The following is a 17,557-nucleotide window of genomic DNA, read 5'->3' as shown; positions in this document are numbered from 1 at the left end:
TAACCGTATGCTCATTTTTAGAACTTGAATCTATAAGACTATTGACTTTTTAGATAATATTGAAATAACAATATTGTGAGTTAACACCCAAAGCATCATGTTTGTGAAAATTGAAAGTTCTTTGTGATGTTCTGAGGTTATCCAACCGCTTGCTTCTAACTTCCTGTCTTACCAGTTTTCCTTTCATAGAGTTGTCTAGGGAATAACATTTCAGACAATGTAAAAATCCCACTCAACATCCATTGGTGCCCTGTGACAAGTTTAATTTTGAACACTTTGGTTTGGTATTTAAGAACTTTTAATATCCAACTACCACCACTCATCCACTCTGATTTCCCTCCACATTCTCCCACATGTGCCGTACTTCAGCCATAGAGAATCATTACTTCTGAGCTACGAATTGTCATTTTATGAATACCTTTATCAAAACACTCACTAATTTGATTCCACTCAATTGTTACATGTAGACTTTTTTCTCCACTGAAGACAGGAATTGTGACTTAATTATATAATTAATTATATATACACACACACACACATATATATAAATACCATATGTTATAAATTATATTTAAATTAAATTATATTTAATATTTATAATAATATAATTTATAATGTATATGTTATAAACCAACATAAAGCCCAATTCTTTGCATTTACTGATAAATCCACACCTATTTGTTTAATTGAATCTTCTGTACACCATGCATTATAACTACATTTTACTAAGCGAGTTTATAATAGAAAACTAAAGGAACTGTTAATGATAATACTTAGTCTATTTTAATGACCTATGGAAAATGTGATTGTGCTAGATACCTACTGTATGAGGCAGGGTCCTCAGGAGAAACAGAACTAATAAGACATACAAATATAGATATATAGATAAAGAAATTTATTTTAAAGAATTGGCTCATGCAATAGTAGGCACTGACAAATCAGAAATTTGTAGGGAAAGCTGGCAGGTTGGAAACTTAGGTAGGATGATATTCTTGCAGTTTTGAGTCAGAATCCCTTTTCCTTTGGGAAAAGCATTTTTGTTAAGGCCTTCAACTGATTGAATGAAGCCCATCCACATTTTTGAGATAGTCTCATTTACTTAAAGTCATCCAATTGTAGATATTAACTATATCTTCAAAGTAGCTTCACGGGAACTAGATAACTGGCTATCAGAGCCTAACCAAGTTAACATGTAAGACTATCATGCCTACCAAAACTAATGCATGACCATTATGTTGTACACTGAAAACAAATTTAAAATCAGAGAAATCCTTTCCATGTATGAATTTATTAATACACCTAATATCTATAACACTATGTTTAATTCTCAATAACTAGCAATAGGAGGAAGAAACATGTTAAGGAAATCATGTGTCTATAGAGACATGGTTGTAATAGAGTGGAGTTTACTCATCCCATGACTAATGTCAGTGCCCTCTTGGATATATGGCGATTACTATTTTTACATTCCTGTTTACATCATCAAAATTTCTCTTCATCTAGAATTCTACCTCAGTAACTTTAAGTTATTTGAAATATATTTTGTTGGTATTTTTTACCAGCTTATAACTTGAAAATAAACTAATATACCAATGAAAGTATCAATTATCTTTTCAGGCTATCATGAAAATTTTACTATTTTCTTCCCTTGACTTGAATAATATGCATTATTTCCTAACTACTAGTCCTCTGTTTCTTGTGCCTAACCAGTTACTAGTTTTGAGGCTGTCATATTTCAGTTTCTATGAGGGATCTATCAATTTCTAACTACTGACTAGATTTTTGTATCTAGATATCTAGATGCAGGTAATCAACTAAAATTCATTTTCAGTTTTGAACCCATAGTCTGTCTCAGACAATGTGCTCAATGCCATCATGTGGAATATTTGTTTTAATCTTCACAATAACTCTATGAGCTGTCAGTAGTGTTATTATTCCTATTTTATTGATGACAAAATGGATATGGAAGAGTGGCCATTTGAGGTGGAGCTAAAATTCCTAACAGAATAATCTTATCCCAGATAACTGTTATGATGCCTTGCATAAACTTAAGCCCTTTTATCTGTGCTCCAAAGATAAAGGCACATAAAAGAAAGTGCAACAAAACTACATATGGTTGTGGACACAGTCTGTCACTTCATCACACTGCCAAAAATACAACTTTGTAACATAAAAATTACTGTTACTTTGTATTGAAATATTTACGTATTAAGATTTAACTAGTAAGATTTATTTAGTATTAAAATTTAATTCATTGCATATATCAAAAGTAAACTACCTAAATAAAACATTCTTGAGTCAGTTTCTTATCTTGTTGCCCTCTTTATTCCTATGAACCAATAGTAAGCTGAAAGAATATCCCACAAATCTGAACCAACCACTTATGCACTTTTATAAACATGATCCCAGAAAGTTGCCTGACAAAAGACTCCAGGGGAATGCGTTTGAATTCCAAACCCCTGACAAAGTTAACCTCTCTCTCAGATTTATCACAGTAATATTAAAATATAAATTATGGATTGCCTATATATGAAAAAGGACATTTAGCAGGCTTTTAATAATAAAAGTTTTAATTATGCAATTTACAGAAGGATTCATCATCAGTTTCCTTTAAGCAGCAAGCTTCTTTAATACCTTTAAAATATAATTTGAATCTGCAAGAGTATATATCAGGGTTACCTTCTGGAAGATAGATCGAGATGTGATCAGCCTCTACTTTCTACTTAGCACTTTCTGTAGCATTTCAATTATTTTATCACAAATCATAATATTTTAAAGTGGGCTAAATTAGAAATGGTAGCACAAAATATGATTTTGTTTGAAATTTACCTTTACTTGCAAAGTGCAACAATGTGTCAATGCATACGGCAAATGCCATAGAAATCATGGCAAGTTTTAAAAGATTAATTTATGGTGCTTTTGGCGATAAAGACTAAAATAGATTGAATAGTTCTTATGTAAACTGAAATTTATTTTCAAATTAGTGCATCTGGCAGTAGTGAGAGCCACACAATAAGCTCATATATCTTTCTACAGCATTCGAAGTTAAGAAATATAAAACATTAATAAAAGCACATGTTTATTATAAAGTAAAATGCAGAATCCCTATGCAGAAAATGCAGAATCCTTATGAAGGATCCTATAAAGTAAAATGCAGAATCCTTATGAAGTTTTAAGATAAACAACAAAGAGAAATTCCAGGTTTACTATATCTGCTTCAGGTTCTATTCCTAACTCTTCTGGTGGTATGAATATATTCTCTCCTTCTCTTAGGTAAATAGTTTCTGGTGAATCAAAAGAAAACCAAAATGAAAATATATTAAACTCAGCAATGAAAAGACATGGAGTGGCTGGATGGATAAAAAAACAAGTCCCAACTATATGCTGTCTACAAGAAACTCAACTTAGATCTAAGGACATACATAGGCCAAAAATGAAGGGATGAAAAAAGATACTCCATGCACATGGTAACCAAAAGAGAGCAGGGAGGGTGGCTATACCTCTATCAGAGAAAATAGACTTTGAGGCGAAGAAGGTTATTACATAATAAAAGGGTCAGTTTATGTGATATGTTGATTGATATACACAGGTATCCTCCAGTTTTCAAAAGTTCACATTACACCACTTCACTTTTACAAAAGACCTATATTAGGATCTGTTTCCACTAACCAAAAGAAATCCAGAGATTTTTGCTTTTATGAAATAGATTGCAGTATTTGTTTTACTGCAAGCGGTCATAGAGGCAGCGTGCATCACGAGCATGAGAGTGATGCCACCAGGCCCCTTCCCTGGGAACTACGCTCAGCATCTCATCATCAAGGTGCCTTAGCTTTGAACCATGTCTGTGAGCATCTGTGCTTTATCTCCACTTTTCTGTGCATCTGTTAGCAAGATGTGTCCTAAGGTGTCAGAAAATCTAAGACTATTGTTTAGGTCTGGGAACGAACACTCAAAAAGTTCCATATAAGCTAATGGTACTTGCTTTTTTTTTTTCTACTTTATACCATTTCTGCTTATAGAAGATTTCATAGGAAAGCTCTACTTTCTGATAGTGGGAGAAACGTTCATATTCATGAAGTATTATTCAGCCTTAAAAAAGGAGAGTCTATCATTTGCAACAACATGGATGAACCTGCATAATGTTATGCTAGGTGAAATAAGCAAGACTTAGGAAGAAAAATGCATGATCAGTGAAAATCACTGCATGATCTCATTTATATGTGGAATTTTAAAAAGTTTAATACATAGAAGCAGAAAGTAGAATGGTGGTTAGCAGGAGAGGGGAGGTAGGGAAAATAGAGATATTGGTCAAAGGATAAGGAGTTGCATTATGTAGGATGAATAAGTCTAGAGATCTAATATGTTGCATGATGACTGCGGTGAAATACTGTATTGAATACTGGAAATTTGCTAAAATAGTAAATATGGGAACTATATGAGGAGATGATATGTTAATTAGTGTGATTGTAATAATCATTTTACTATGTATCTATCAAACCATCATGTTATATATCTTAAATAAATAAAATATTTATCTTAAAATGAAATTTTTCTTAAAAAGTATCAATTCAACAGGAAGATATAATCATTATAAATACATATGCACCCAATATCAAAGCACCTAAGCAAAAAATTGACATGTATGAAGGGGCAAATAGACTCTAATACAATAATATTAGAAGACTTCAGTACCCCACTTTTAATAATGAATACATCATTCAGATAGATAATCAATAAGGAAACTGCAAACTTGAGCACCTCTCTGGACCAAATGGACCTAACAGATATATACAGAATATTCCATTCAGTAGCTCCAGAATACATATTCTTTTCAAGCACGCATGGCATATTCTCTAGGATAGATTATAGGACACAAGGCAAGTCTTAATAAATTTAAGAAGATTGAAATAATTCCAAGTCTCCTTTGCAAACACAGTAGAAAACAAAAGAAATCAGAAAGATTCATTAATGAATAGAAATCAACATACTCTCGAATGTCCACTGAGTCAAAAAAAAAAAAAAAATACAAAAGGAATTGGGGAATATCTTGAGATAAATGAAAGAACAATATACCAAAACTTACGGAATATTGTAAAGGCATTATTAAGAGGAAAGTTTATAGCAATAAACATTGCATGTTAATAAAGAAGAAAAATCTTAAAGGATCTAACTTTACACCAAAAGGAACTAAAAGAAGAAGAAAAAGTACAGGTTAGCAGAAGAAATAATAATAATTAGAGCAGAAATAAATGAAATAGAGAATAGAAAAACAATAGAAAAAATTGACAAAACTAAGAGTTGGTTTTTTGAAAAGGTAAACAAAACTGACCAACCCTTAGACTAAGAAAGGAAAGAGACAAGACTCAAAAAATGAAAGAGAAAACATTACAACTGATTTCACAGGAATAAAAAATATCATAAGGGATTATTATAAACAATTGTACTTTAACAAATTGGACAACCTAGAAGAAATGGATAAATTCCTAGAAATATACGATGTACCAAGAATACATCAAGAGAAATAGAAAGGATGTAGATACCAATAACAAATAAGGAGAATGAACCAGTTATCAAAAATCTCCCAACAAAGAAAAGGCTCAGGGCCAAGTGGCTACAAGGCATATCTTACCAATGATTTAAAGAAGAAGAATTAATACCAATTCTTCTTAAACTGTTACAAAAAAAAAAAAATAGAAGAGCAAATACTTCCAAGTTCATTTTATGAAGCCAGCATTACCCTGATAATAAAGTCAGACAAAGGCACCACAAGAAAACTACAAACCAACATCCTTGATAAACATGGATGTCAAAATCTTCAACAGATTATTAGCAAACTGAATAAAAGAGCACATTCAACGAATTATAACCATGACCAAGTAGGATGCATTTCTAGCATGCAAAGATGGTTTGACATATGCAAGTCAATAAATATGATACAACACATTAACAGAATGAGGGACCAAAATCTCATGACCATTTCAAAAGATAGAGAAAAAACATTGATAGAATTCAACAGTCTTTCCTGATAAGAACTATCAACAAATTAGGTACAGAAGGAATTTACCTCAACACAATAAAGGTCACAGCTAACATCATACTTAATGATTAAAAAAAAACCCAAAAACTAAAAGCTTTCCTCTAAAATATAGAACAAAGCAAGGATGCCCATTCTTCCACGTCTATTCAACATGTCTCTGGAAGTCTTAGCCAGAGCAATTGGACAAGAAAAATAAGTAAAAGTCATCCAAATTATAAAGGAAAAATAAAATTACCTCTGTTTACAGATGACATGATCTTACATGTAGAAAACCCTAAAGACTGAAGGAAGTAAAACAAAGCAAAATAAAACAAAGCAAAACAAAAAGAAAACCCATTTACTGATGAACTCAGTAAAGTTGCAGGGTACATAATCAACCTGTAAAAAAGTTGCATTTCTAAACAAATAACAAACTATCTGAAAAGGAAATTAAGAAAATAATCCCATTTATAAAAGCACCAAAAAAGTAAAATAAAATACTTAGGCATAAACTTAAGGAAGTGAAAGGCTTTTATAGTGAAAACTATGAAACATCAATGAAAAAATTAAAGCAGACACAGTTAGATGGAAAGACATGCCATATTTATGGATTAGAAAAATTAATATTGTGTAAATGTCCATACTACCCAAAGTGTTCTACAGATTCCGTGCAATCCCTACCCAAATCTTAATGATATTTCTTGCAGAAATAAAGAAAAAAAAATCCTAAAATATATGTGAAACCACAAAGGACCTTGAATAACTGAAGCAATCTTGAGAAAAAACAAAGCTGGAGGCAAGCATCACAGTCTGATTTTAAAACATATTCCAAAGGTGCAATAATTAAAACAGCAAGGTACTGATATAAAAAAAAATAAGCGTCTATACCAATAGAATAGAATAGAGATGCCCAGACAAAAACCTGCAGGTTTTTGCCAAAAGTGCCAAGAATACAAAATGAGGAAAGAATTCTCTCTTCAATAATTGGTGTTGGGAAAACTGGATATACACATGAAAAAGAATGAAATTGGATCCTTTTACTACCACTCACACAAATTAACTGAAAATTGAACGTAAGACATGAAACTATAAAACTCTTAGAATAAAAGAGAAAACCTTGACATTGGTCTTGGCAATGATTTCTTTGTCTTGGCAACGATTTCTTGAGTATGACACCAAAAGCACAAGCAGCAAAAGCAAAAATAGACAAGTGGGACTACATCAAAGCAAAAGAAACCATCAACATAATGAAAAGACAACCTACAGAGTGTGAGAAAATATTTGCAACTTATATATTTGATAAGGGGTTCATTTCCAAAATATATAGGGAACTCATACAACTCAATAGCAAAAATACAACTAATTTAGAAATGGGCAAAGGACTGGCACCGACATTTCTTCAAAGAAGGCACACAAATGGCCAATAGGTACATACAAAATGCTCAACATTTCTAATCATCAGGGAAATGCAAATCAAAACCACAGTGAACTATCATTACTTTACACTTGTTAGCATGGCTATTATCAAAAAGTCAAAAAGATAGTAAGTGTTGGCAAGGATGTGAAGAAATTGGAACCCTTGTGCATGGTTGGTGGGAATTATAAATTAGTGCAGCTGCTATGAAAAACCAACATAGAGATTTCTCAAAAAATGTAGAGCTACCAGAAATCCCACTTCTGAGTATACATCCAAAAAAACTGAAATCAGGATCTCGAAGAAGTGTCTGTAGCATTATTCACAACTGCCAAGATATGCCAATGGGCAACAATGTGATATTGTGCACTTAAATTTTTGTTAAAAGGGTAGATTTTGTATTAATATTTTTTTTACCATGTGCACACACACAAAGGGGACACAGGAAAATTTAAGAAGTGGTATACTTATTACTGTGATTGTTTTGATGGTAACATGAATTTATGAATATGCCCAAACTCATCAAGTTATATATCTTAATTCTGTGCAGTTTTTTTGTGTGCCAATTATACCTCAATAAAGCTGGGGGAAAAACTATACTAACAACTGAGACTTTATGGGTGATCAGAAGTGTTGGAAGAGAAATAAAAAGTAAATACCAAAAAAAAAAATTCAGACAGTTAAGCCACTTGAAATGATATTTATAGAAATGCATAATATTTTACTTTCTGTATTGTTTCTGAATCTGGTAAAAATTTGCCATTTTAAGAAGAGCAGAAAAGCTACATTATTGTACTCAGAAGCTATTTATAGTCTTCCATTAATCTCATGAAATATAAAACCCTGTTTCTGAAACATAGTAAGAAATGCTTTTTAAAAATAATGAGTATTGGGGCACCTGATGGCTCACTAGGTTAAGGGTCTGACTTTGGCTCAGGTCATCATCTCACAGTCCATGGATTAGTCCCGCGTGGGGCTCTGTGCTGACAGCTCAGAACCTGGAGCCTGCTTCAGATTCTGTGTCTCCCTCTCTAATTGCCCCTCCCCTGCTCATTCATTCTCTCTCTCTCTCTCTCTCTCTCTCTCTCTCTCTCTCTCTCTCTCTTTCTAAAATAAATAAACATTAAAAATTAAAAAAAATAATGGGTATTTAAAAATTAAAAATGAATACCTGACAGAGATTACCTGACTTCTTTTAGTAAGAAAAAAAGCTAAGCATTAAATGGAATAGTCTCAGATCTGGTTTCAACTGTTTTTCATTGATTGTGTAACCATCAAACTTATAAATTCCTTAATGGAGAAGATCATTTGTTCAATATTGTGGGAATAGTTTTGACTATACATTGTGGAACCAGTTCAATGCTATTTTTATAGGGTGTGAACATGACACTTACTGTATTCTCTTGATCAGTCTATGAAATTACCATTTTGTTAGCTGCATGAGCAATTATGAGTTTCTCTAGTCTACGGAAAAATTGTAAATATTTTTCTTGTCCATATCGTTGTTAATTCTGCTCTCCAAGAAATAAGTTTTGCCCTGACATATGTGATTCGTCTGTCCCTGATCTGCTCAAATTTGATTCCTTTGGGTACTTCAGGTTATGAAGGAATTTTATCGGTAAAAAGTAGATGTTTTCTTGAACCCAGTTTCTCTGTGATACTATCTTTCTGTGATTCTATGATACATAAATATTCAATGAGTTTTACAGAAGTCAACCAAAGTCTTCTCATTTACTGTTTATCTCCTAAGAGTACCATAATGCTTGCTTGTTACTAGATATGACCTGCATACTAATTATATTCTAAAAATCATAAAAGTTATTCTTGTTGAGGGGCACCTGGGTGGCTTAGTCGGTTGAGCATCCAACTCTTGATTTCCACTCAGGTCAGGATTTCACAGTTGGTGAGTTCGGGCCCCATGTCAGGCTCTGCACTGGCAGTACAGAGCCTGCTTGGAATATTCTCTCTCTCTCTCTCTCTCTCTCTCTCTCTCTCTCTCTCTCTCTCTCTTTCTCTCAATAAGTAAATTAACTTAAAAAAAATAAAAGCATTGTCTTAAAAAAAAAGGTATTCTTGTTGAGAATATAATCTAGATACCCAAAAAGTAGAACACAATGGAAAAAAGAGGTATAATAAAACATAACATGCATAAAATTCACCTCTAAATTACTGAGTATTACTTGGTGAGAACTCTGATAAACTTCAAGAACTAGAATATTCTCATTTTTTAAAAAAATTTTAATGTTTATTTATTTATTTTGAGAGAGAGACAGAGTGTGAGCGGAGGAGGGAAAGAGAAAGACACAGAATCCAAAGCAGGCTCCAGCCCTGAGGTGCCAGCACACAGCCCAACACAGGGCTTGAACCCACAAACTGTGAGATCATGACCTAAGTACAAGTCAGACATTTAACTGACTGAGCCTTCCAGGCGCCCCTAGAATATATTCTTAATACATACCTAATTTTTGTCTTTGTTTGGTATTCTTTTCCCCATCTTTCATCAATTTAACACATATTAAGAACTTGAATTATGGGGCCACCTGGGTGGCTCAGTCCATTAAGCATCTGACTTCCACTCAGGTCATGATCTTGTGGTTCACGAGTTCAAGCCCCATGTTGGGCTCTGTGCTGAGAGCTCAGAGCCTGGAGCCTGCTTCAGATTCTGTGTCTCCTTCTCTGCCCTTGTCCCTTTCATGCTCTCTCTCTCTCTCAAAAATAAATAAACATTAAAAAAATTAAAAAGAAAAACTTGAACTATGGATGTGTCAAAAAGCATTTCTTCTGTTGCATTTCTTAGGTGAAATTCACATAACATAAAAGTAACTTTTGAAGTTTACAGTTAGATGATATTCAGCACATTCACTATGTTGTATAATCATCACCTGTGTCTAGTCCGAAACAAAAAGCATTTATGATTATTGTCTTTATAATAATCATACCATTTATAAAACTGTATTATATATTGGTTAGCATGCATGCGGTTTCTGTATTAACAATACAGAGGTGTATAGTCTTGATTTTAAAGGTAAAAAAATAAAGTTTAGATAGATCAAGTAATTTACTGAAGATCATACACATAATATGTTGCTTAGCCAGGGTATCTGTTTCTGAAAGCTATATCCATTCCTTTGTGCTAAACATACCCTCATCCATCTCACCTTTTATTAGTGAGTGAATTTCCAAGACAGGCAGGCTTTTCTGTGTGCTGGCATGAAGTAATGTTGCTGTGTTCTAACGTGCTATTTCAGAAAAATGTATTGAGAGCTTGCATGATATAGATTCCTAATACAAGTTTAAATATTTTCTTGAGATTAAAGGTTTGTTGACTATCGTGATTATATTTAGCAACCATCACATACAAAGGAGCTGTTTTATTTTCTGTGGTATTCTTTATCTTTTTATTGCTCTAGGTATGCTTCTTCCGTAAAAGATGGTTCCCAGTATTTTGTGCTCCTGATTGTGACAGATGGTGTTATCTCGGATATGGCTCAAACCAAGGAGTCCATAGTCAATGTGAGTAGGGATCGTTCAGTCTTGAGCTGGCTAAGTGACAGCAGTGTGCTTTCAACCTATGTTGAAAGAGTTAATGTTAGTTGACTTAATAGTGGAACAAAATGCTCATGCTTTTGCAACTGATTGCATTCTTAACCTTATCCAGAAAACTCAAATGTATATGTACCATTAGTTCATAAAGACTAACCTAAGCAGTATGGATAACTGTGTTATAACAAAATTATTTTCCTCCCAGAATAATAAAAAAAAAAAGAAGATGATACCATCACCTTCATGTGCATGAATGTGCTTACCTCTACTAGTTGGATGTACTTGTACTCAATCTTACAATTTGTACAAAGTATTTCTTGATATTTACATTTCAATTATAGGAGCACTGTACTGACATTCTTATTTCTATATAACTGGAAGGGTCTGGACTTTATTCAAAATCCATCCTTGTATAATTCCTAATTATTTATTTTTATGATTATTTGTCTTTTTATTAGATTATAATCTATAAAATCTATATTTATAGACTATTTTTTTGAGATATGGCATGAATTGGGGAGGGACAGAGAGAGAGAGAGAGAGAGAGAGAGAGAGAGAGAGAATCCAAAGCAGGCTCCACACTGTCAGAGCAAAGCCCAATGTAGGGTTGAACCCATGAACCGTGAAATCATGACCTGAGCTGAAGCTGGACGCTCAACTGACTGAGCTGCCCACATGCTCCTAGACTATATTCTATAGAATCATATCTTACTCACCTTTCCATGTCCAAGTTTAGACATGTTTGGCACAAAGCTGACATTTAGTGAAAATGGGTTTCATGAGTGCTTTGCATATCATAGCTCATAATTATTAATAACATAGGGAACATATAATTAGCTGTTTGGTGGAGGATCATATGGGGGGAAAATTATAGATATTTACTGAAAAAAAACATACATAAACAGCAGTTGAAGTAAGGCTTACACATTTATTTGTTATTTTTTAACTAGAATTACTTGGGTTGAATTCACCTTGATTTCCTTTATGTTCTGGCCAGTGGCATTCGTGTGCACTTGAAAATAGGAATTTAATAATTTGGGCTTAAACTAATAAGACATGATGTATTGAGGACCAATTATTCATAATTTGATGATCTTCATGCTGAAGATGTGGTTGGTACAGTGTTCCTTTTCTCTATTGCTGGATCTCACATTCTGAACATTAAATTCTTTAAAATGATTACATTGTTTAAGTGATACATATGATGGGAAAATATGCAAATATTTTTGAATCAAATATTCAATATCACTCACAATCCCATGGATATTTAATGCATAAATTAATATTGCTTTCCCTAACTTTGGGTATAAGTGGGATAGAGTAGGGTACTATTCTTTCACAAATATAGTACCATTTTTCCCTTACAGCAACTAAAAGATTTTTTATGGGAGAGAAAACATGAATAAAATGCCCAGAGATACCCTCAGTCAAGAAGATGTTGGCTGAGAATAGCAAGTGAAAGCAGATGTGCAATACTTTTTATTTTTCATAATGTCCAAGGCTGGTCATTCCCAGAGAATGTCCCACTGAAGAAGTGTATATACAGTTAGTTCAAAAAGAATGAGTAGAATCAAGTATATTATTGTGATGTGTTCAAACCTATTTTAGTGAACATCTGAAAAAAATATCAAAACAGGAGATTATTTTCTTCTTAAATTATAATTCTTTTCTTAAGAAGTCAACTTCTTAATTGTAAACCAATTGTGTATTCTCTTTGAAGGCTTCAAAACTTCCAATGTCAATAATTATAGTGGGTGTTGGACCAGCAGAATTTGATGGTGAGTAATAAAATTTCAACAGTATTCCTTGGGAGTTTATTTACTGATTCATCATGCTGTAAGGTTTCTGTTACTCTTTTTTGTATATAAGAATGTGAATATGAATGTGGATCTGTATATAATATCCATGTACATAGAGATGTAAATGTAGATATCTCACGATGAAGTCTATTCAGTTGAGCAAATGAAGAGATTGTCTTCTGACTAAGCCTTATCTCTCCAGTATCGATTAATTCAACATGTAGGTTTCTACTCCATTAGATATGGTTTGTACCCCAAAATAATATTTTTTATGAGTGACAGAGTGATAAGTGGAGTTGTTGTTCCCAAGGCAAAACATACTCTGGGTTCACTAAAAACCTTTAAGGATGAGCACTAAATTAATAAACCATTAGATTGTGAAGAGAGATGTTAACACAAGCATAATATGCTACTATAATGGATTTTCAGACACTAGCTAGTTGATAGACATTAGCTTTATAAATATATAAGTTCTGCATTATGAAAGAGCAAAGTAAAATGAAAATGGAACTGAACATCTGAGATTTAATGACACTTTATAAAATTATGCTAAATTGAGTTACGAGTAGTTCTCTGTTTGGGCTCAGACCTTGCTCAAATGCCAATGAAGTGACTGGTGTTTTTGTAACTAGTCATCTGGGTAAACTTCTTTAAGGATAATTTGTTCCCAGTCATCTGGTGAATTCCTTTCAAAGACAACTATGCTAGATGGCAACTGCATGATCACATGGCATTCACCTGGTTCAGGTGTTTTTACTTTAACAATGACTTTATTTAGCTTGGGGCTTTGGAAATGAGAATAATTGTAGAATATTTAGAACAAGCTTTAGTACATTACAGGTTAATTTAAGCACATAGGTGGCTGATTATACTATCATCATTGCTGGGATGATTCTCCTTTAACCACCAGAGCCGCCTCCATAAGGATAGTATAGATCTATCCATCTCAGGTAAAGCACCACAGGCAAAGTTGTTATATTGCTGACCCTGGAAATCCTTTCTTTCGATTCTATGGTTGGTTGGTCATGCTTTGCTTCATTATAATCTTCCAGTGTCTAAAGCAAAAGTCATTTAGCTCTGACTGCTGCTGCTTCTGCTAATATTTTCTCTGTCTTTGAATATTCACATCTGTTTGCATTGTATGTCAGGCATGAATTTGAGACAACCTCTCTGCAGTCAGGAAAGCTAAGGGACATCTTTCTTGTTAATGCTTTGTGTACTTGATCATCTGCATTAATCAGTGACTGACTGTGATTCACAAACTTCACTAAATGCTAGGGTAAAATAACTCATGCCTTCTTTGGTTACTAATTTGTATTTGCCTTAAGGATGCACCTCTCACTAGGTGCATCCCAGGTCTCCCCAACTCCTGTGGAAGTCTGAGGTTAGGTGTATGACCTAACCTCATTCACTTGTTCCTCAAGAGCCTGCACACATCATGTGTGGATACAGAGCCACTGACCCTTCCTGGCATGTATTTCTGGTCATATATTTCTTTTCAGAGCAGCAGGCACAGTTATTTGGGTACTCCCTCATCCAACTGCCACGGCTATTTATTTTCTTCATTTCTTTTGTTCTCAATGAATTATTTATTAAGGTTTGAGGCATGATAATTCATCATTTCCCTCTCTGACTTCCCAAACTGAATAAAAATATGTAGGAATCCCTCAGACAAAGACCACAATATAAGCGTTATTGCTAATAATGCAGAACTGAAGAATTTGGGTTAACCTCTGCACAAAATCAGACTTGTCACTATTTTCCTCCCAAGATTAAATGACCTCAGCCTTATCTCCAGGCCTCCTCTGTGCAAGGGTAGAGCCTGGTCTATTAAGCACACCACAGGGAAAAAATACATCCAAAGCGAGGATAGCCTGTTCCTAACCAGAGAGATTTCAAAGTCAGTCCCTTCTCATTTTAGTAATCCCATAAATCAATTAGTCCTCTTTCCATGTAGAAAAAAGAGTGAAGACTATAGGCAAAGAGGGAAATGGCCTTCCCAGTAGAATTGCTTCCTGGGTTAGAGTGATACTTTCCTCTGGCAAACATGGGGACAGGGAATTAGGTCCTGTGACAACTGACTTGTGCTTTCACCGTGACCGAAGTTTCAATAGGATGGGAAAACTTCCAGGCGAGTACTAGAAAAGTAGGCTATTCCTCTAGGAGACACAAGTGCTTTTCTAAAGTATTTTTCTTTCTCTACTCTCAAAACACCTCTCTTCTCTCCATGGCTAACAAGGACAGAATACTCATGTTTCACATAGAAAATCTTTGACTTCCATTCAGATTGTGCTGTCCTGTCAAGAAGAGCCTTTCTCTCAGCACTTCCAAATCTGCTGTAGAGTAAGTTTAAATATTACACATAGAAACTGACATAAGGAAAGACTGAGATAAAACCTGCACAATCTGAATCTAAATCTTGCACATTTTATAAGTTAACTACCTAAATCCAACATCCAAACACTTTTGACAAGAAAGACATTATTTGCATGGGCAAGAAAGGTAGTATCTTGCCATCCATTCTTTGAAGTTAGATGAATTGGGAATAACCTATTAGATTAATGAGTATTCAAATTTCTCATTTCTGTATTTTTAATGAGAACAATTTAAAACTTTCTGTGTAGTTTTTCCCCCAATGCATTGTCACTCCACCATAAAGCATCGTCATTGAGAAGAAAGATTTCTCAAGGCAGGATTTCTTTATCCTTAAAAGGCAAAAAGTCAAATGAAAGCAGCATCGGGCTACCTGCTTGATCAGATTTAGTAGAATGGGAGAAGTAGAATGGGTTCTAGTTTCATTGTGTCTTGCACAGCTAGAAAGAAGTACATCTCTGTCTCTTATAGACGTTTTTTCTAAGAAGTACTTGTGGGGCTTACCATCTCAGGCTCCTTGTGGACCAGATGCAAATCTAGAGGGTGAATGGTACCCTTCCACCACTTTCATGCCCTGTCTTTTCTCCTTGCTCTCAAAAAGATAGCCTCCATTTCTTGCAACAGCAGCTTTTTAATTCAAAGGATGTGCTGAAAAGTGGGAGTTATTTTATAGGATCATGTTCTCCTATGTTATTATTATCTGGATGACTGTCCATTTCCTTAATTGGAATGAAACACAAAGACTGATGGAGATCGTAGGGGACCATGGACAATGACATCCAGATTATCACTGAACTCTTGTTTCCCAGTAGAGAGTAAAGGAGAACTTCCTGCAATTGCTAGGTTGTCACCATCATTGAACATTTATGTCTCAGAAGTCACATGAAAATTTTGAAACAAAATGAAACCGAAACAAAGGAATTAACATTGAAAGTATTTGAGCATCATGACATTCTTATTTACATCCCTAATAAGTATGGAAGAAAGATAGATCTTTTGTATGGTAATTTATTAGTAGTAGTAGTAGTAGTAGCAGTAGTAGTAGTATTTTAATCCCAGTATAGTTAACATACAGTGTAATATTAGTTTCTGATCTACAATAAGTGATTTAACACTTCCATACATCACTCAGTGTTCATCACAACAGGTGCAGTCCTTAATCCCCATCACCTATTTCACCCATCCCTCCACCCACCTCCCATTTGGTAACCATTACCTTGTTCCCTATTATAAAGAATCTGTTTCTTGCTTTGTCTCTCTTGTTTTTTCCCTTTGCTCATATGTTTTATAGGTATTTTGTATTTTAATTAAGTTAATTATAGTATACACATTTTACTAAATTATGACATGTATTGTATATCTAACCAAATTATAGAGTGGTAGCTCTCTATCAATTATGTGCAGTAACAATGTTTCAGCCCAGATAGTGACTCATGAACATGTATATAAAAGTAAAATTTAAAACAGTGTTTTTAACCCAGATGCATTATCCAAACACTGAAGAAAATAATGAAAAGGTTCTGGCTGAGCTGTAGTTTTTGGAGGGTGAAGAGGCAAACAAATTGCAAGTGGTCACTGGAGTCTGGTGAATGTCATGTGTATACGAAATGAATTATCAGTAATAGAATTATACTTTTAAACACAAATTAGCATTCCTCATGTAATTAATTATTTAGAGAATTCTCACTGAAAACTTAATAAACTCTGGAAAATGTTCTTAATTGCAGCATTACTTTACTTTATTACCAGCTGTTCTATTATATCACAGCATTTACAAATACCAGCTGAGCTGATCTATGTAATGTTGAAATTATTTCTTAACTAACAAAAAAAAATCATACTTCAGAATAATCACACTTTATTCAATCAATATAAGGTAGAGCAAATGCCTCTTTGTTTTTAAATCCATTAATAAGGTAGAAATTGGGCAATATATTGGATATACAGTTTTGTAGTTTCTTTTTTTAAATTTAAATCCAAGTTAGTTAACATACAGTGGATTTGTTGTGGTTTCAATGGGAATAGAGTTCAAATTGTTCCTGGTAATTCTGTGATTACTGTCAAGTTTCTTAAATTAGAAAGAAGACAAAAGTTGAATGGATTAGCATCACTTGCCCAATGAGTCATGTCAGCATATAACCCAGAATTGAGAACCTCTAGGATGGGGAGATATATCTATACTACACTGGCTCTTCCATTTTGCAAGGGTCACATGAGGTCTTGGCTAGCTTCCTTCATTTGTAACATTTGCGCTCAGTCAAGTTCTGTGGTAGAAATGACTGAGGAGATGGGATCCACAAGCCTTCTGCCCTGACATAGGATGCGTTGCTACTTCATACATCTTGATTTCCTATCACCTGTGTTGTTTTAGTCCATGACTGAAATGCGCTGGATAAATGGTCTTATTTTATT

At 33.9% G+C, this 17,557-nt stretch overlaps 1 protein-coding gene and 1 long non-coding RNA gene across 3 annotated transcripts in view; one reads left to right on the top strand and one right to left on the bottom strand.

The window, feature by feature from the left end:
* The window catches only part of CPNE8 (copine 8), a 230,009-nt gene that overhangs the window by 196,237 nt on the left and 16,215 nt on the right, over nt 1–17,557 (top strand). The window contains exons 17-18 of one of the 2 annotated variants that reach the window (XM_003988551.6): nt 10,841–10,943; nt 12,694–12,751. In XM_003988551.6, the coding sequence (XP_003988600.1) occupies nt 10,841–10,943; nt 12,694–12,751 (161 nt within the window). Of the gene's footprint in view, nt 1–3,273; nt 4,548–10,840; nt 10,944–12,693; nt 12,752–17,557 lie in introns of those variants that run through there. The other variant, XM_019834813.2, reaches the window with a different exon arrangement.
* Nucleotides 10,399–17,557, bottom strand: part of LOC123386570 — a 65,273-nt gene continuing 58,114 nt past the window's right edge. Inside the window, exon 3 of the long non-coding RNA XR_006600644.1 lies at nt 10,399–10,999. This is a non-coding gene — a long non-coding RNA (uncharacterized LOC123386570). The remainder of the gene's footprint in view (nt 11,000–17,557) is intronic.

Source organism: Felis catus, chromosome B4, assembly GCF_018350175.1.
Source record: "Felis catus isolate Fca126 chromosome B4, F.catus_Fca126_mat1.0, whole genome shotgun sequence".
Classification (NCBI taxonomy): domain Eukaryota; kingdom Metazoa; phylum Chordata; class Mammalia; order Carnivora; family Felidae; genus Felis; species Felis catus.
This window is presented reverse-complemented; position numbering and strand designations above follow the sequence as displayed.